Genomic DNA, 21866 nt, shown 5'->3' on the forward strand with positions numbered 1-21866 from the left:
ACAACTCTGAACACTCTCCCCTCTCTCCCTGCTCCAGAGACTAAGCCCCTAACATCAAGACACACACAACACAGTCCAGTACAAACACAAACTCACTAATATTGCACAAGACACTTTTAACCCAGATGGACCGACAAAATAAATCAGTGGAGCTACTCAACTTTACATCAACAAGGTTTCACCAACTGGCTCAATCACAACGTTACCGCTAGGGCTGCAACTAACCATTATTTTAATCATCCATTCATCTGTCCATTAGTTTTTCCATTAATCGATGAGTCGGACAAAACAAGCATTAATTTCCAACCCTTTATTCAGAAACAGAGCTGACAGAGCAGAAAGAGCATCAACAGGTTGCTCCTTGAACATCTCTGAGCTGTTAAAGTAATGATTTAAAAAACAAATGAACTAACACAAAGAACATACATGTATGCTTTACATCTGCACAATATATGAAATAAAGTGCACAAAAAGATGTGAGCGTGCACGTGACTCTATGATGATGAAGCAGCAGAATCAGTAGAGTCAGCAGTTCACCTCATCAGGATTGTTCAGCACGTTTCAGCTCATCAACCAAATCATTTCCCTCAAACTGTAACAGCCAGAGTTTTACATGGAGCAGTACCAGTTTACGCCACACGGTGGCGCCTCCTTTGGTTTCATCTCTTAGTTCAGCAGGTGTCACTCTCTTTCTTTGACTTCCTCCATCATCTCCGTAATGTGGACGCTGGTGAAGGCTCCAGTCCACCAACGTTTTATTATCTGTTATTATAGTGTTCTGTAATGAGCCGTGAGACCTGCTTTATATGGTTCTGGTTAATAAATGTATTGAGCTGAAATCCCTCCACTTGGTCTCCTGCCTGCTACTTCATGTTGAAGCATACTACTAGCAGACGTGGCTAAGCTTCTCTCCAACTCCACCTTACAAAGCCAGCAATCATTAAACTTACATCTTGTCCATTTCCCAAGTTGACAACGAGGTTCATGTGACAGGAGAAGTCTGGAATCCAAAAGGCATCAATCCATATCGCTAACAAACGCTACGTGACCATAAAATCTCCCCGCTTGGCCTGCGCCGTACGACCGTACCATACCCGGAGCATCAACACGTTACAAACCAGGCTGAACACTGGATTCCACTTCCTGGTCTCATTTGTAGTTTAATTTGGGCGTCCTGCACCTTGGATGCAGGGGCGCAGGTGGGATTTTTGAAGTGGGGGGGACCAAGCTGTCAGCAAATGATTTCAACTCAATAAGTTCTTTTTGTGTAATTTGGGTTTAACCAGCGCTCCAGTAGTTCCTTTCATAACAGGCTATGGGCCAATGGTTTGCACTAAAAAGCTTCATCTCTGTCTTCCTCACTCCTGGACACATCCTCACATACACCCTGATCAAAACGTCTGAAATGAAACTGTGACTTTGATAGAAACACACCAGAGACACACGTGCACCTGGGATGGAAATAAGCAGCACCCATAACACAAACACACACAAGGGTGCACTGGTAAAGGAATAGGCTCAGACAGTTACAGCTGTGGCTCTAGCAAACCTCAGTCAATACTGAAAAGTAATATCATGAAGTATATGCAAACAATATTTAACTGAAACAGGCTACTGTTGTTGAATGTCAACATGTTTCAGCTTCTAGATTTCTCTTCAAAAGGTGTCGATCGTCTCCTCCTCTTTCTTTTCTGCATCTTAATGACACTGTGGGACAAAAAGACAGCGGTAAGCTTGATGACATGGGGCTGACAGGACTGGGACTGATAAATGTTGCTCACTTGCCCTGAAAACTCCCACGAGAAACTCTTTCTCTGGTGCTATTAAAATAATAATATACACTTTAATTATAAATAATATACACTTTCATTTCATAGTTCTTCAACTGGTATGCAAACAATAGCATCATTTCTCACGTATTTCTCCTCAACAGGTACAAGCAAACACAACAGGTAAGTAGATAGATAGACAGGTTTTATTTATCTACTTACCTGTTGTGTTTCCACTAAAGTATTCAGCTAATCAACAAACAATGCTCAAAATATCCAGATCAACTGCACTTTTATGAACCACGACCCAAACAAACAAATCTATCAACATAAATAACAAAGAGCATAGGCTCAGGAACAGATAAAAGAAGAGGATCCATCTGAGGATTTTAAAGAACAGAGCAGGTGGCTCAGCTTGGTGTACACCAGTGACGTGTGATGAGGTTCATGACAGATTTACAATCATGAACCCAATGGAATAGCTTCAATCAGTGGCGTCGTTAGGCCTGTTTTAGGGGGGCTGAAGACCTCCTAAAATATTCTTAAGCCCCCCTAAATAGTTTGGTGTTGTTTTCCCTTCACTTCGTAGTGTACGGTAGAGAGAGCCCCTTTGGTACCTTGTTATCAATCCATTCCACTTGTTCAGAACGACCTCATTACTGATAATCCAGTCCACGTTTCCCTGCGACCTTGCTTGAGGCTCGGTACCCGCAGCCACACAGAGCCCAACAGAACACCGTTAGGAGAAGAACATGAATGGATGGATGGATATAAGAAAGTTTTTCATTAAAGTAAGTATTCATCACTGCTGGTAGTAACAGTTAGTTAGCTCCAGCCTCCAGCTAACAGCAGAAAGTCCCATGTAATTAATGAAATGCTCCATGTTTGACAAATAAAAACCTGGCTTACACACTACAGACAATCTCTGCGCACGTCTTACCTTTGTTGTTTGGGGTCAAAAGTTACATTCCAGCTGTAAAAGAACGCTGCTACTTAGCTAGCTAGCTATAGTTAGTTAGTCTGAAATACCCTGTGAAGGTCCTGGTTGTTTCTAGAGTTCAGTGTGACTCTCTTTACCATATCTTTGGGGTGACTTCCTTCTGGAGCATCAGCTGTGTTTCTCACTTTACGCATTGATGCACACCGTGAAACAGGAGCTGAGCTCATTCACGTATGATTATCATCAGTAGATAATAATAATAATAATAATAATTAGACTAATAATAATCACTCCACCAGCCTTATTGGCCTGTAGGAGTCAGGGTAGAGGAGCACAGTGAGTGAGAGGGGAGACAGTCTTGCAGTCATGTCAACTGAAAAAGTCGAGCTTCAGCATCTGAGTCACAGAGTGATAGACTGATTTACCACCCTTAAAAACAGACGACATTCTTTGATGCTTCCACCAAGTAACTTGCAATTGTAGCCATTTTTCTTCTTGTTAATGCTGTAAACATTCTGCTACTGTGCAAACCTTTGTTTATTGTTGTACTGTATTAAACAAACAGACTGATAATAAATACTAATAAATAACTACTCACACTAACTGGTTACATTTCATATCTCAATGAGTATTCTTTACACAGGTATAAGGTTCATATTAATGCGGTTTCAGACACTGAAGTGGCTGTTCACTAAAGCTGTACACAATTTCTTATGACTACCCGACTGTTATTCTCCAAAGTTTACATGGGAGAGCTCTGTCACGCTTCCACCTAGCGCAGCGCCATAACCAGAAGTCCAGCACAAACTGACACTTTGATGTTTTATCATCATTAGTCAAACTTACACTTCCTCAGACCAGGTTTTAACCACTGCTCTCCACCATGGTCCATCCTGGAGGAAGAAACACAGTCAGAATGATTTTCTATCCAACATGAGTCCTAACTGCTGTTCAACATGAAGCAGAGTTCATCAGTTTATCAGTGAGACACAGAAACAGACTGAAACTCATCAGTATAGACTGTCTCTGATGTTTCACTGTCTGAGATCAACAGTTTGACCAACATTCACACATCAACAACTAAACAGTTTTCAGACTGTTCACAGATCAGTCTGACCTCCAGATTCAGTTGATTGTGTTCATTTACATATTCCAGATAGAGGCTCTAATGATGGAAAGTGCTTAGTCCATATCATAAGAGACTGTATTTGAAAGTTAACCCTTAGATAAATCTTTGAGGTTACCAGAGAATAAAGGAACCAATAAAGGATTTCAGCAGCAGGTTATTTGTAACATGTCATTTTATCACTGTTTAGAAATCTGCTCATCCTTTCTGCCTTAAATGTAGAATACTTAAGTTGAAAGTGTCTTTTAAAAGAAACAAAAGTTGAATCCAAAGACTTGGACATATTAAAATTCTCTGAATAATCACAGTCACAGAAGATTATTCTCTCTACACTTTACACCAACAATCCATCCATCAACAGTTGTTGATATATTTCACTAAAACCTAAAACTGTAAACCACCTGATAGAGGAGGGTTCATCACACTTTAGTCAGATATGTGTATCTATGACAGATGTATGTTTATCTTGCTGTTCTCTTCTCTTCTCTCTTTGCTGTTCTCTTCTCTCTTTCTTCTGTCTGTACCCGGCTGGCCTTAGGCAGATGGGTCCCTCCATATGAGCTGGGTTCTGCTCGAGGTTTCTTCCTGTTAAAAGGGAGTTTTTCCTTGCCACCGTTGCCTTCAGGCTTGCTCTGGGGGTTTCAGGCCGGGTTTTTGTAAAGCGTCTTGAGACGATTTGTATTGTTATTGACGCTATATAAATAAAATTGAATTGAATTGAATCCTCTGAGGTTTACTGTGACTCCAAAGAATTTAGATATGGGACAAGCTCCCACTGTCTGTCCATACCTGAGAGTGTCCAGTCTCCAGAGTGGATCCTCCAGTCCAGCAGACAGCAGCTTCACTCCGTTGACACCTGGATGGTTGTAGCTCAGGTCCAGCTCTCTCAGGTGGGAGGGGTTGGAGCTCAGAGCTGAGGCCAGAGAAGAACATCCTTCCTCTGTGATCAGACAACCTGACAGACTGGAGATAGAAAAATATCAGAAACTCAAGAAGAAGAAGGAAAATCCTCCAGATGGGAGTCCTGGAGTCAGTCTGGATAACATGAAGAGTCAGAAGACACTGAGACAGACAGAATCCACAGAAGAACAGTGGAAACGTTCTCCAAGATGTTAAAGCAACCAACTTGATAAGTTACTGAGAAACTGAGCACAAGTGCTGTAAACACGGATCACAGAAAAACTGATTTGATTCAGTTTGTCTTCTGTTCAATACATTTTGTATCAAGTTATATATAATTCAACCAAAGCTGAAAGTAGGTTTTAACTCGACTTAACACTTTAAGTCTTTAACTTTGATTTCTGATCAACAAACCGGCTCTGTCTCAGTGTTGTCATTGTTTCTATCAATATCCCTCCTTCCACGTTAATTTCAGTGATATTATGTGAGTGTTCTTATGAAGGAACCACACGCTGCACAAACCAACCTGACATCAATCATGGTGCGTTCATAGTCCACAGCTGTGAGCAGTGTTCAGACGATTGCAGCCTGTAAACAGTCACTGTACTGTTCTAACTTCATCTGATCCTTGAAGAGTTTTCCTTCAGTGAGATAGCATCTATGCTAGCTAACCTGAATCACCTGGTAGAACAATATCTGGAACAGTCTCGAACCCTTAGTTCTTTCTGATTCAGATCTACAATAACTTCATACTAGATCTCTGGAATCCAAATAATGAAGTAGTAACCTAAATAAATGTTTAATATGTTTTATGTATTAATATCATCCAAATAACCAACATTTGAAATAAGATTTATGAATAATACCAACCTGAGAGTTTCCAGTTTCCAGTGAGGACTCTCCAGTCCAGCAGACAGCAGCTTCACTGCTGAATCCTGCAGGTTGTTGTTACTCAGGTCCAGCTCTCTCAGGTGGGAGGGGTTGGAGCTCAGAGCTGAGGCCAGAGAAGAACAGCCTTCCTCTGTGATCAGACAACCTGACAGACTGGAGATAGAAAAATATCAGAAACTCAAGGAGAAGAAGGAAAATCCTCCAGATGTTGAACTTCTGCACCATCGTGAACCTAAATCAGGATTTAACTGATCAACAACCAGCTGTATCCTGACCTGAGAGTTTCCAATTTACAGTGAGGACTCTCCAGTCCAGCAGACAGCAGCTTCACTCCTGAATCCTGCAGGTTGTTGTTACTCAGGTCCAGCTCTCTCAGACTGGAGGACTGGGAGCTGAGAACTGAGGACAGAGCTTCACAGCTTCTCTCTGAGAGGTTACAACTGCTCAGCCTGAAGAAGAATCAACATCAAATGTTTTATTTGTCATTTACTAAATGAATCATGTTTCAAATAGTTCCTAAATCCACCTACAGAGCTTTGTTGGAGGCTTTGACCACTGGCAGCAGCCTCAGAAGAGCCTCCTCTGAAGCAGAGTATTTCTTCAGGTCAAACACGTCCAGATCTTCTTCTGATGACAGTAAGATGAAGCCCAGAGCTGACCACTGAGCAGGAGACAGTTTATCTGTGGAGAGACTTCCTGATCTCAGGGACTGTTGGATCTCCTCCACTAGAGAACCATCATTCAGTTCATTCAGACAGTGGAACAGATTGATGCTTCTCTCTGCAGATAGATTCTCACTGATCTTCTTCTTGATGTACTGGACTGTTTCCTGATTGGTCTGTGAGCTACTTCCTTTCTGTGTCAGCAGGCCTCGTAGGAGAGACTGATTGGTCTCCAGTGAAAGACCCAGGAGGAAGCGGAGGAACAAGTCCAGGTGTCCATTTGGACTCTGTAAGGCCTTGTCCACAGCACTCTGATGGAGACGTGTTAGTTCAGGTTTGTCTCTAAAGACTTTAGACTTCAGAGACTTAGTTTGTTGTTCTTCCATCAGGTTGACATCAGAGCTGATGAAGGTCAGATGGACATGAAGAGCAGCCAGAAACTCCTGAACGCTCAGATGGACAAAGCAGAACACCTTGTCCTGGTACAGTCCTCTCTCCTCTTTAAAGATCTGTGTGAACACTCCTGAGTACACTGAGGCTGCTCTGATATCGATGCCACACTCTGTCAGGTCTGATTCATAGAAGATCAGGTTTCCTTTCTGCAGCTGATCAAAAGCCAGTTTTCCCAGAGACTCAATCATCTTCCTGCTCTCTGGACTCCAGTGTGGATCTGTCTCAGCTCCTCCATCATACTTGACCTTCTTCACTTTGGCCTGAACCACCAGGAAGTGGATGTACATCTCAGTCAGGGTCTTGGGCAGCTCTCCTCCCTCTCTGGTTTCCAACACATCCTCCAGAACTGTAGCAGTGATCCAGCAGAAGACTGGGATGTGACACATGATGTGGAGGCTTCGTGATGTCTTGACGTGGGAGATGATCCTGCTGGCCTGCTCCTCAACTCTGAATCTCTTCCTGAAGTACTCCTCCTTCTGGGGGTCAGTGAACCCTCTGACCTCTGTCACCATGTCAACACAGTAAGGAGGGATCTGATTGGCTGCTGCAGGTCGTGTGGTTATCCAGAGGCGAGCAGAGGGAAGCAGGTTCCCCCTGATGAGGTTTGTCAGCAGCACATCCACTGAGGTGGACTCTGTAACATCAGTCAGGATCTCAGTGTTGTGGAAGTCCAGAGGAAGTCGACACTCATCCAGACCGTCAAAGATGAACACAACCTGGAACTCTTCAAAGCTGCAGATTCCTGCTTCTTTGGTTTCAGTAAAGAAGTTTTGAACAAGTTCCACCAAGCTGAACTTTCTCTCTTTCAACACATTCAGCTCTCTGAAAGTCAATGGAAATATGAAGAGGATGTCCTGGTTGGCTTTGTCTTCAGCCCAGTCCAGAGTGAACTTCTGTGTTAAGACTGTTTTCCCAATGCCAGCCACTCCCTTTGTCATCACTCTTCTGATTGGTCCATGTCTTCCAGGTGAGGCTTTAAAGAGGTCTTCTTGTCTGATGCTTGTTTCTGGTCTGTCTGGTTTCCTGGATGCTGTTTCAATCTGTCTGACCTCATGTTCATCATTGACCTCTGCAGTCCCTCCCTCTGTGATGTAGAGCTCTGTGTAGATCTCATTCAGAAGGGTTGAGTTTCCTGCTTTAGCAATCCCCTCAAACACACACTGGAACTTCTCCTTCAGAGTAGATTTAACTTTACGTCCACACTCTGCAGCAGGAGTTCCTGAATGAACAAGAAATGTAATGAATCAGTAAACTCATTCATTTTAATAACATTCACATGTGACTGTTTTCAGTCCAGATGAATTCATAGATGTGATTCAGATGTTTTCATCATATTAACATCAGAGTCTAGAAATATAAACTTCTCCCATGTTTCCTCCATTTCCTCTTTCCATCAAGTTAAAGCTGTTAAATCCTCTTACTGCTCTGCAGACAGTCAGCCAGCTCCTCCTGCTACATTCATTGTATACACAAGTATACTTGGCCGACAGACACTTAATCTTAATCTCCTCAGGAAGTTCACTGTGATTTTCACAAATAAATCTCTGCTGCTCCTCCTCTGCTCTTCATCCTCACCCTCCAACACCTCCTCATCCTCCCTCAGACTCTCTAAGCATTCTGGGTAATCTGGACTCAGAACCTTCTGGATCTTCTTCAGCTCTTTCTTCATAAAACTGATGATGTTCTCCTCCAGCAGCTGGAACAGAATAATAATCCAATTTAAATGATCAGAACACAATCATGTTGATCTGAAAGGCTGCTTGTTGACAGCATTCAACATGAAGACTTCTCCAACCAGAATGCTAGTTTGTGGTTGTTGAGGTTAGCAGTAGTAGCTGTGATTGAATATTTACTCACCATGAATATGGAGTCCAGGTCTTTGTGATGATGATCGCTGGAAACCACTGAGATCTGCTGCTGAAGTCTGTGGAGAAACATCTTTGATTCAAACTAACTTCTTTAACAAACACACTTTGGTGATGATCATCATTTTATTGATGCCACAAACACAACATGAGAACAACAAACAGTGCTCTGATTACTGAATGTGCTGTTTTAACAGAGGAAACTAAATGACAGATAAACTCTGGACTAAAACATGACAGTCTAATGAACAGAACTGAATAATGATTAATAGATCTGTGTTAATTCTGACCCTGGATCAGCAGACTGCTGTTCATCTTTGAAGTTAATATGTTTATCCATAGATCGGTCACTCTTCATGGACACAGATGTGATTCCAGAGGGATCTGGTCTTTGCTGATGGATCCTGTTAAAACACAACATGGACTAACTTTACTGGGTAAATTCTTTCTGGACGCTTCAATTATTATTAGGGGTGGGACTTTAACGCGTTAATTTTGATGAAACAAAAATTTAAAAAAAAATAAAAACAAAAAAAAATATATATATTTTTTTAAAGTTAAAAAAAATTAACACACTGAATCGCACTGTCAGTGCACGGTTTCCTAGTACACCGATTACACTGCCTGTGTTTACATGGTCTTTAGTATCCTGGTTTTGAAGGGGTTTTTGAAGTATCCCGTTTTTGTGTTTGTCCATGTAAACTCCATATCCCGAATTCAGAAATCAGGTTATGCCCATTTCACGATTTCAAGAAACCCGGTTTTGCCACCTGGAGTACTCCGATAGAAGCCGGGATACTGGAGCATGTATACACCTTATCCCGATCTCTGACGGCTGTGCAGGCGCGAGTGATGCCAGGCGACGCACGAGATATACAATCAACATGGCGGCAACGAGAACTTTTCACTTTTGGAGCGACGAAGAGACTGAATTTTGCCTTAAAATAATGAAAGAACTCAACATAACTACGTGTTTAGATGCCAGAAAACACAGAAATGCCGACATATTTAAGTCTGTTGCGGAAAAGCTACGTGATGCTGGTTTTCCACCTCGCACTGTTGAACAAGTTAGGTCGCGTTGGAAAACACTGAAAAAGACGTAAAACAGGCATGCGCAGATAGGATGCAGTGATCAGAAAACGGGTTTCTGGTATTAATCATGTATACAGGGATATGAATAACCGGGTTTCTCTGTGTTCCATGTAAACATCATATCCCGGATAAGCCTCAAAACCGGGATACTAAAGAAGATGTAAACGCAGTCACTGATGCACACATCAGAGCTCGAGGAAACGGATGAAAGCACGAAATCAATACTGTTCTGAAAACATACTTAAAGTAAATACAGAGGCACTTTAACCTTAGGTCAGTTCAGGTTTGGCCAGGGATATTTTCTTTCTTTTTCTAATATATTTAATTTAAATTTAAATTTTTTTTAATGAGACCCACCCCTAATTATTATGTTAAATGTTTTAATGCAAAGAAAGCACAGAAAACAGAAAACTCATTCTTTCTTACCCTGGATCATCAGACTGTTGTCCATGCTTGAAATTAAGAAGTTGACCTTTGGATCGATCACTCTTCATGGACACACAGCTGTATTCAGGAGAATCATGTTTCTGTTGATGGATCCTCCTACAAACACAGGATATAAAATGTCCTCAAGACTCATCTTTGATTCATTTAGTTAAATAAAATTTAATTTAGAAATGTCTCCAAGAAGAAGACAACATTTTCTACAGTTGACATCACTCCAACCATACATGTGTCCTTCTTGACTTAGCTACCACATATTTCTATATAATCAAGGTTTTTACAAGCCAAGGCTCGGCTGTGTCATGTTTTCTATAATGTCACTATTGAGGCCTTTCTATCCACAGAGAGGATGGAAAGCAGATCATTGAGCTCCTTCAAAGGAACAACTCCTGGTTCAGATATGTGGACGAGTCCTTGGTCAAAATTAATACCCAAACAAAGTTGTTGTTCAGTGCAGAGAGGAGTGGTCTGACTTGTATCTAGGGTATTACTAAACAACATGGAGCCTTCTTCCTGTGGATCCACCACCTGCAGGAAAACACCTGGGGGTCAGGTGCAGTGTGGGCTGGACAACAAGCAAAGTCTGGGACATGGAAGTTCTGACATCAGGAATCAAAAGAAGTTCTAGTCTCATGGAACGTCACCTATCTGGAGGTGAAGGAACCCGAGCTGTTGCAGGAGGTGGAGCGATACTGATTAGATATAGTTGGGGTCAACTGGAGCAGACCTATCAGTGGGGTCTTTGTAGATAATGTGGTTCTGCTGGTGTCATTAGACCATGGCCAGATATTTATCTCCCTACCATATGTAAATATATGTAAGGGCTTCCATCTGTCTATAGATTCATACACAGACTCTTTGGTGAGTCCATAAATTATTGGTGCTATTTCCTCTAATTGAAGTTTTTACATCCAAATATGTGAAATTAGACGCAGATCTTGAAAACATATCATTTATATCTTGTCTTTCTTTCTCATTGAGCAACATTAGTGAAGATTTTAAAGGGTTTACTTTATAACCAGAGATATTACCATGGAATACCTTCATTAGCTTTTGTCTCATGAGTGCACAAAAATGGATGAATGGATGAAGGTGATGTCCAGATTAAGGACACATTAAGACTTCCAGTCAGATCAACACCAGATAGTACTATAAGGTATTATTCTGGTTGTAGTGTTGAGTGCACTGTGGTCTCAGTTCAGACCTGATGCTAAAATGTGTTTGATACTTTATGTACCTTCAGTTTTCTTACCTCTGATCAGCTGACTTCTGTCCACGTTTCAAGTCAACAGGTGGACTCTTAGACTGATCAGTCTCCATGGACACAGCTGGACACAGGAGAGTCTTGATTTTCCTGCAAAAACAAGACAAAGACTTTAACAGTCTGACATGTTCCTTAAAAACGGTTCTGAGTGAATGGTACGTTATAAAGGATCTCATCTACTCAACACAGGGTTATATTTTAAATTGTGTTCCAAGTCTGGAATCAACAATATATTTATTATAGTCCTTAGATTTGGTGCAATAACCTCAGAATCTAAAATCTCAAGATGACGTTTCATCCCAAAGTGGTGTACATGACCTCAAATGTGTGACAGTCAAAATATTGAGTTTATTCCTTTAATGTTTTTACAGACCTGAAGTAGACACAACTTCACATGGTTCTTTATGTGAATAATCCACAAGTGACCCAGAGAGGAAAGTGTTGCAATGACATAAATGAAGTTGTTGGTTTGTCTGACCTATGTGAGAGAAAACAGTCTGACTGTTAAGAGGTGACTTGTCGCCCTCTATTGGTTTGCTTTTGTCTTTGTTTGGTTTCTGTTTTTGCCTCAGGTGTTTGGAGTTGAGCTGCTGGTCGTTATTCTGGGGCGGGGCTGACATCTCACCTGCTTCTCATCATCCAATCAAGCTGAACCCTACTTAAGGACGTCCCACTGTCCCACTCATCTCCAGTTCTTCAGTTTACCTCCGTGGTAGTTACTCTAGAAGCAGCTATTGTCATTTAGTCTATTTCCTTGGTGTCCAGTCTGAATAAGCTGCTTTTCTTTGTTTGCTCCAGGGGCAGCCCACGCTCCAGCCTTTTTCACCAGCCAGCTCCTCCTGATCTTTTTGTCTATGTGGAACTCTGCTGGAGTTTTGTTTTCATTAAAGTCCTGTCCTTGAGCCTCAACTCTTGAGTCTAGCGTCTGGGTTCTTTCCTTCCAGTTGTCCACATCATAACACTGACCTACTGTATGTTAAAAACAACAGTGACCTGTGAAGTTGATCATTGGTATGATCCATGATGATTCATTCATCTGTTAGAAACTCTTTGTCTCAAGACTCTTTAAAGAACCCAGCCTGAAAATGTGACGGTGAGAAGAAAACAACTTGGCTTTAAGAGGAAGGAACCTTGAACAGAACCAGAACCAGAACCAGCTCATATGGAGGAACCATCTACTTGAGTCCAGATGAGTAGAGACAGAAAAAGAGAGAGAAGAGGAGGAACAAGATGATAAATCCATCTGTCACACAAATATGTGGTTTAGCATCAATATGATAAAAAGTAGAGAACAAGATGATGCATGTTTCATGAGACTCTGAGATCAGATGGAGGCCTTAAAGGACCTCGGATGGAAGGAGGAGGATTTAAACTCTGGATTTCACAGAGATCCACTGAAGAGAAGCTGAAACTCTCTGATTCCTGTCAATGCTCTCGCTGCAGCATTTTGAATCAATTGGAGGCTTTTTAAAGAGATGTTTGAATCAACCTGATAATAAAGAACAATAAAGAGAGTGATCCAGTTAATGAGACATTTCCAGATTTCTCTGGTAGGATTCTCACCTGTTGAACTCACTTCAGGTCGACTTTCAGACACTTTCCACCTTCATGTGTTGAGAAGAAGCTGCTCTTTCTCTCTGTGAGGACGCCGTCACTTCCTCATAACTTCAGAGTGACGTTAAAACCAGTTGAACCTGTAGAGAAAATAAAGCAGAAAGGATCAGAGAGCGTTTCCTGACTCCTCCTTGTTACCTTTCAATCATTGATCTGATTGTAGACGTAGAGATCAGCCTTTGTACTTGTGTGGGACAAAGTCAATGTTTTTCATTAGTATTTAAAGATATAGATGAATATTTAAAGACACAACTTGAATTCTTTACTAAAACTAATCTTCTCCAGCTGAACTCTAAAACTACAAGAAACTGTTGAGGAGAAAAGAAAGAAATATCTGACTACAATAAAAATAAAGATATTCAGCAGCTTCTTCACAATCCTCAAGATTCTGAGTTAACAGGTGGACTGAAGGTACACACAATACACACACACGCACACACACACACAAAATACACACACCATATACACAATACACACCGACACTAACACATACTACACACACACACTAACACACACTCCACACAGACACTAACACACACTAACACACACACGAAGACACACTACACACAGACACGAACACACACTACACACAGACACATGAAGACACACACTACACAAAGACACATGAAGACACACACTACACAAAGACACTAACACACACTCCACACAGACACGAACACACACTACACACAGACACATGAAGACACACACTACACAAAGACACTAACACACACTCCACACAGACACCAACACACACTACACACAGACACATGAAGACACACACAGTGTGAACAAACAGCTGCTCAGTGGATGAACTTTGATCTCCAGGTCAGAATCACCTCTGGATTCAGGCTTCAGCTCAACCAGCGACTTCTTCTCCATCTTCAGTAGAAACTCCAGGAAAAGCTCAGCATGGCAGAGAGGACGACGTCGGGAGAGGAGGCAGCACAGCTGGACTTCCTGCAGTTTAATGATCTGGTCTGTGAGACGGTTGGAGGGAAGGTGAGTCAGCTGCTACCTGCACATGATCAGATACAGCAGCTATAAAAATATACAGCGCCAAGAAAATGGCTGAACTCTGGACCTGTACTTACTAAAAAAAATCATAAAGGTGCCACAGTGATGAACAGGTAATTCCATTAAAAAGAAGATATACAAAGGAGACATTATGAGCAGGTAGAGTCCAAACAGAACAACAGACCAAGACAGACAACATCCAGGAAACACAATCAGAGAGCAGCCAGTAAACACTGACTGACTGATGAGGCAGGACTATATATACACATGGAGATTAATAACAAGACACAGGTGGAAGGAATGAGGGAACACAAGGGAAGACAGGTGAGGGCAATCACAGAGACAGGAAAAGACAAAGACAGGAAGTAAAACTAACTTCAATGGAAAGACAGAACAGATTAGAAAATAAAAGAGGAAATAGAAGGAATCCAAACTGTGTGTTACTGTGAGTCTGTGAAGGTTCTCAGTCCTTCAGGTCATGGCGTCAATTAAAGAACAAGCTGAGACAAACTCATGTGGACTTGTTGTGTTTGTAGAAGATGTTTCCTCCAAGTGTTCAGCTCTAAATGTCTGCTGGAGAGTTTAGGTTTTTATCAGGAACATCTGTGGGTGGAGTCCACCTGAAGGTCACATTGGACTTGGAGACTTGGAACAAGTCCAGATGTCTTTGTTTCAGCTTGTTCTTTAATTGATACCATGATCTAAAGGACTGAGAACCTTCACAGACTCACAGTACTCATCAAAACATAATATCATGACTTTAAAGTATTGATGAGTTCAGGGGAAACTCTGTGTTGATGCTGTATCCTCTCTCATGAACTGCTCTGCTCACTAGTAACACATGCTTGTTGTTCTCACAGGTAACCACTTAGTGTGAAAGCAGCCAATTGAATGGAGAATTGAAGCTATTCCATTGGGTTCATGATTGTAAATCTGTCATGAACCTCATCACACGTCACTGGTGTACACCAAGCTGAGCCACCTGCTCTGTTCTTTAAAATCCTCAGATGGATCCTCTTCTTTTATCTGTTCCTGAGCCTATGCTCTTTGTTATTTATGTTGTGGGTCGTGTGTAACTTTATTCCAGTTTAATTACTGGCGTTCTAATGTTATTTCCATCAGCGCTGTGCTATGATGACGGTGTTGTGTTAGCTCCACGCTCATTTAAAGTTGCTGCAGTTTTTGTTTAACGAGGCTGAAAATATTCTAACTTGTCCCTCAACTGATCTGTTTCTGCCTCTGATCCTATCATCATCCTCTTTGCTCTTAAAAGTGGAAGCTTGTGCTAAATTAGTTTCATTCTATTGAAAATGTTCAAGTGTTTCAGTTGAATTCAAATGTGAGAGCACGTTGTTGTCATGGTGATTATTTTATTCTATGTGTGTTGTGGTCATTTGAGCAGATTAAACATGCTGCCTTTAATATGGCTATAAAAAAGATGGTTGTGTTGTGTTTGTTTTTGCGTCAACATGGCTGGGACATAGAAGGGGGTGGACGGCCAAAGAAGTTTGGGAACCGTTGAACTAGAGGATTGGATCCATGCTGGTCAAAGGGAGGCACATCTGATGTGAATGTGAGGATATGGAGTGTAGCATCAAGGGTTACAAAGCAACAGACAAAAGACACAAAGGACAAGAGAGCTAGAAATACACAAAATGTTCAAAGATGGAGGAGCCGGTTTTAGAAAACTGCTCCTACAAAGAGGATCCATAAGACTCTTGATGACAAACAGGACAAATGTGTGGACAGAGTCTGAGAGACAAACCCTCAACAAGCATCTCAGGGACATAGGCAGCAGTCTTTGTCTCTGTCTCTTTTGTCCCCACCCAGGAAGACAGGGAAGAACTCAGACTCACATGATTGTTGCAGGACGTGGAAACAGAAACAGAGAAAATACACTGGCTCATTGTAGGACGTCCTGATCATCAACACAGTAGTGAAGGTGACTGGAAGAGCAACCTGGATATGAGCCCCACCCTGATGTTCACTTTGACAACTGGCTGGCTGAAGACCAGAAAGAGAAGAACATACTGACCTAAGACCAGCAGAGAGGAAGGGGTGAAACAGCGCCCTCCTCTGACAGCAGCATACCAAGCTCCAATAAGACACAGCTGTCCTGAAGACCAGTGTCACCACCGGCAGTGGACGCTCAACCACATCATCAAGACTAACACCTCGGTGCAAAGGGAGGAGAGCTGAATGGGTCCATCAAGAACCACCAGACTGACTACAGGGTGCTGTCTGTATTCCTTTGTGGGCCCCTGATGACTGAGGGACCCTAAGGGGCCACAAAGTTCCTTTACAACCATTGACTGAACACATGAACTGCTTTAGAGAAACCAAGAGTGATCCAGTGTTGAAACAGTTCAAATAAACTCAGTCAAGTTGATCAAAGCTGTCAGACCAGTTCAGACTCTGATGACTCAGATCAGATTACAGTCAAACTGCTGTTGGTTTCATCTCATAACCACTAACAGAGACACATGAAATCATTCTACAACCACTGTACTTTAACCCACATATGTATTCTACAGCATTTAAAGGATAGTAGAACTGAAACAGCCAATCAGGATCAAGAAAGACTTCTACAGTTCAGTGACAAAACTGAACGAACTAAACTAAACCGAACTAAACTGAACCGAGGGCTAAAAGCTAAGCTAAAACTGACACCACACCGGCTCCCCTTGCCCAGCATCTTCCTCGCTAATGTGCAGTCTTTGGCAAACAAGATGGACGAGATACGACTGCGCCTCACCCACAGTAAGAGACTTTTGGACTGTAACGTCATGATTCTCACCGAAACATGGCTACACGGCGGTGTACCGGACAGTGCTATTGAGCGAGCTGGACACTACACACACCGGGCGGATAGATCAGCTGATGACTCCGGCAAGACCAGAGGCGTAGGTTTGTGCATTTATGTCAACAAAGCCTGGTGTACAGACTCTGTTACTCTTGGAAGCCACTGCTCAGCCAACCTGCAGTTTCTCATGGTTAAGTGTAGACCTTTCTATCTGCCACGGGAATTCACATCCACCATCATCACTGCTGCTTATGTTCCATCGGATGCTAATGCTAAGGTCGCAATGAATGAACTTTATGCAGCCATTAGTAAACAACAGACTGATCACCTGGTGGCTGCTTTTATTGTTGCGTGTGATTTTAATCACTCAAACTTAAAGACTGTGCTCCCCAAATTCCACCAGCATGTTTCCTTCCACACCAGAGGAAACAAGACTTTGGACCATGTTTACACAAACATGGATGCTGCTTACACCACAACCCCCCTCCCCCACATCAATCCAGGCATGCAAACTGGTCAGGGGTCAAGAAGGTGAGAAGAGTGCGCGAAGAGGGAAATGGCCACGAACCCCCCACCCCCCCATCCCCCGCTTGGTAAACAGAGATTTACAAAGACAACAGACTACAAATTCACTAATTTTTACCAAAAAAAAAACTTTTGAGCCATTGAGCCTGAACAGCTCAATGGCTGTTTTTCCTCGGGCCTGAAGGGCATATTTCACTGTCTGAATGGAGTTGAATGTGCCAATTTTCATGTTTCCACTTCTTCCGTCAATAATCTCATTCATGAGACTGAACGAGGATTCAACTCTGGGGCCGTGAAAAACAGAGAGATTTCCGGCGTCTGAACGTCTTCTTTTGCTTCTCCCTTGTCGAAGACTGAATTAATGAATCGCTGTAACGTACTGCGGTATTGATCGGTGACGTGCATAGCGCTTGCAAGTGGCGGGTAAAGTCTGTGCATGTTTAATAAACACATAGGGGCTACGCATGGGGCTCTGACAACACATTTCAATATGTGTTCGCGTCTGTAAATAAAGTCAGCGGTTATATATAGTATATAGAACATTATATTATTATATTATTAAAATATATTAAAATAAAAGTCAACGAGTAGGCTAACCCCCCCCCAAAATATTTTCTCCTCGGATTTGCACGAATCACATAAGTCACCCAATTTGGATTGAAAACGGCGAATTTCGCCGAAAGGTGAGGAGTTTGCATGCCTGTCAATCAGATCACCTTTCTTTGTTCCTCACCCCCAAATATTCACCCCTCATCAACTGTGTCAGGCCATCAGTGAGGACCATCAAGGTGTGACCAGCAGGGACAGACTCTGTACTCCAGGTCAGGTTTCAACACACGGACTGGAGTATGTTTGCTTCTCAAGCCACCTGTGGCTCACATTTGGACACTCTGTTATGGACATCAATACCATCATCAATGACATCACGACAGAGAAGCAGATCACCACGTACCCCAACCAGAAGCCATGGATGAACAAGGAGGTGCGGCTCCTGCTGAAGACCGCAACACTGCCTTCAGATCAGGGGATGCACAGGCTTCAGCACATCCAGGGCAAACCTGAGGACGGGCATCAAAAAGGCCAAGCACTGCTACAAGCTGAGGATAGAGGGTCACTTCTCCAACTCCGACCCCTGACGCATGTGGCAAGGCATCCAGGCCATCACTGACTGTGTGTATTGCCCTGGGCACCAACACCACCCTCTGTAACTGGATCATGGACTTTCTGACCAACAGACCACAACACGTGAGGTCAGGCCACATCTGCTCCACCACTGTCACTCTCAACACCGGTGTGTCACAAAGCTGTGTGCTGAGCTCCTTTCTGTACTCCCTCTTCACCCACGACTCCAGACCTGTGCATGGATGCAACTCCATCGTCAAGTTCGCAGACGACACCACCATGATTGGTCTCATCACCAACAACGATGAGGCAGCCTACAGGGAAGAGGTACAGCACCTGGCCACATGATGCGCCGACAATAACCTGCTCCTTAACACCAGAAAGACTAAGGAGCTCATTGTGGACTTCAGGAAGGAGGGAAGAAGCACGCATGACCCCATTCACATCAACGAAATGGCCGTCGAGCGTGTCTCCAGCTTCAAGTTCCTGGGGACCCACATCTGGAAGAACCTGTCCTGGACCACCAACACCTCCAGCCTGGTCAAGAAAGCTCACCAGCGTCTCTTCTTCCTGAGGACACTGAAGAAGAACATCTGTCTTCCTGGTGAACTTCTACCACTGCGTGATTGAGAGCATCCTAACCAACTGTGTCACAGTCTGGTATGGGAATTGCTCTGCTGCGGAGCGTAAACACCTGCAGTGCGTAGTGAAAACTGCCCAGAGCATCACAGGAACTCCACTCCCTGCCATTGAGGACGTCAAGAAGAAGCGCTGTCTGCGTCTGAAGGACTCCTCTCACCCGGCACATGGACTATTTTCCCTCCTGCCCTCAGCAGGCGTTTCAGAAGCCTCCAGACAAGGGCCAGCAGACTGAGGAATAGCTTTTTCCCCAGAGCTGTGACCTTATTGAACTCGGACCCCCACTCCCCCCTGCTGACCCCTACACACCAATTCACTCACACCCATTAACTCCTCATTCCCTCACTGACCAAAGACTTTTTACACCATCACCACTGCACTATTGGACTACTCTGCAAATGCACACTTTAAATAATCTGTTTGCACAGTACTATGTACCGAGTATTGCACTAGTTTAGTAACATTAGGTAGCTACTGCTTATTGTTTATGCACTGTAAATTGCTCACTTTGTCTGTTTTGTATCACCTAATTTATCATCTGATCATCTCCTCTATTGTAAATAATGTTACAGTTCCTGTTTATAGTCTACTCACATTTAACGAACAAATCCATCTGTATGATATGTTCATAGTACCTCATTCAATCATTGTGTATATCCTGCTCATTCACTTGTATACATGGTCTCACCTGTACTTAGGCTTTGATCTGTAAATATTGTCCATATGCTGTAAAAACAACCTGTACCATAGTACTATATACCATAATATTTATGCCACGTGCACTTACTACTGGTGCACTTCTGGTAAGATGCTAAACTGCATTTCATTGCTCTGTACCTGTACATGTGTACTGACAAAAAAGTTGAATCTAATCTAATCTAATCTTATTTTACAGAGTCATGGCAGCTTTAGATCAGATAAGAGATCTCTCTCACGGTCAAAGACCTTGCAAATTCGACTGCAGAGGGCATAGCCACACTCTCGCAAAAAAATGACTGCCATCGGAATAATGTCTCTGCAGGATCGTGCTGTACAGGACTATCTATTGGCCTCCCAAGGAGAAACATGTGCTATTGTTGGAACTGAATGATGCACATTCCTGATCACAATGGTACCATTCAAGAAATAACCAATCACATGAACAACATTGTTAAGACTTTACATCATCCTGTTGACACCAGTTAGGCTTAAAGGGAAATTGGGATTTTTGGGCTACTTAATCTTCAAATTTATATTACTTGGACATGGTGCACTGCTCATTCTCAGCCTTTTAGTTACCTGCCTCAAATCCATTTGCAAATCACTGATTACTAAAACAACTGCTACAATCATGTATTTGGCTGCAACCACAACTGAATCTAACCCACAACTACAAAATGGAAATTCTGACTTTCTGTATGAAATTGAAAACTGACATTGCTCTTTCTTACGTTGTTTGGTTTTCCTTTATGGTTATCTTTTGTTATTTGAAAAAAAAAAGAAAAAAAAGGGTGGATTGAAGAAGAAAACTTAAGTACTCTGTATCTGAAGGGACATTGGCCTTGATCCAGTCATATGTTAATCTCTCCTGTCTGCTCCCCTGCTGATCAGTTTCCTGATCATACTCCTTTGTCTACCCTCCCATCTCCTCTACCCTGCTGATGAGAGCCTTGATCATACTACCCGAGTGTCACCCCTTTGTCCTTTTGTCCTATTGTTCTGACCATGTCTGGGAGCCACCTCTGCCCCCTACTGAGTTCACCCTCCTGTGTAAAGTTGCCCTCGACTGACCAATATACATCCACTATACGATCTATTCAGGAACTGTCTGCATCCAGACCTGGGGACAGGGTATATCTGTTCTCTGGCCCTGCATTCAGGGGAGTCTCTGGTCTCAGACCCACTCTGTGTCGGTAGGCTCACCGTTACCTGGAACTCCAATAAACTTGCACCACTTCAGCAAACTTGGAACTAGACTTGGATTGTTTTTTCTTCAACACAACAAAGTACTGAGCAAAGGCTCTGAATACTCGTGTACATGTGATTTATTAGGTTTTTATGTTTAATGAATTTGCAAAAATTTCCAAAACGTTTTTGACGTTGCTATTATGGGATGTTGTGTGTAGAATTTGAGAGGGAAAAATGACTTTGATCCACTTTGTGATAAGGCTGTAACATAACGACCTGAGAGACAGTGAAGCTCTGAGAAGACTTTCCAGATGCAGTGAATGTGGAGTTGACAGCTTCTGTGGTGACTTGTTCATAGTTCAGTTTATTGTCCAAGATGCTTGAAGCAGTCGATCAGAACAACAGTTTCATTCCTGATTCAGAGAGGTGGAGTTGTGGGCGTTGCTGTGTCTGAGCCTGTTCAGACCTGATCTCATGTGACCACCTTCAGGTGTGTGCATCATGACTTTGTCTTCACACCTTAAGTTGTTATTTCTAGATCTCCACCTTGACATTAGTTGTTTAGAGACCTGCACTAAACTCAGATTATAACTCAACCCTGAAAGTTTCCGTACGCACCGTAAACTCTGGTAAGTAATTAAACCACACACGGCTCCTCATACGTCAACATGATCACATCAATAAGGAACCACATTCACGTCTGATTCTTCTTCCCTCCACGTTCCATAAAGAGAAAACTGACGGACAATAAATGATAATAAAGTTGTGTTATCACTCACCCTGCTTTAATCTCACTTCTCTTCTTTCTGCTCCGTCGCCTCAAGATGGAGTCTGAACAAACAGACTGAACACT

At 42.6% G+C, this 21866-nt stretch overlaps 1 protein-coding gene and 1 long non-coding RNA gene across 2 annotated transcripts in view; both read right to left on the reverse strand.

The window, feature by feature from the left end:
- Positions 1–295: 295 nt before the first annotated feature.
- LOC311499747 (protein NLRC3-like) overlaps positions 296–21866 on the reverse strand; it is a gene marked incomplete at its 5' end in the record, with an annotated part of 52388 nt that continues 30817 nt past the window's right edge. Inside the window, 5 exons of the mRNA XM_084560868.1 lie at positions 296–1707; positions 3556–3602; positions 4625–4798; positions 5606–5779; positions 5902–6075. Coding sequence (XP_084416994.1) covers positions 1628–1707; positions 3556–3602; positions 4625–4798; positions 5606–5779; positions 5902–6075 — 649 coding nt within the window. The 3' untranslated portion in view covers positions 296–1627. The remainder of the gene's footprint in view (positions 1708–3555; positions 3603–4624; positions 4799–5605; positions 5780–5901; positions 6076–21866) is intronic.
- On the reverse strand, positions 8889–21848 carry LOC311499770. Its single transcript, XR_014699461.1, has 6 exons — positions 21793–21848; positions 13860–14038; positions 12970–13100; positions 11395–11496; positions 10125–10241; positions 8889–9010 (listed from the first exon to the last, which is right to left on the reverse strand). It is a non-coding gene; the product is annotated as an uncharacterized lncRNA (long non-coding RNA).

The sequence above is a fragment of the Chelon labrosus genome, assembly GCF_963514085.1.
Source record: "Chelon labrosus genome assembly, chromosome: 14".
NCBI classification, from domain to species: domain Eukaryota; kingdom Metazoa; phylum Chordata; class Actinopteri; order Mugiliformes; family Mugilidae; genus Chelon; species Chelon labrosus.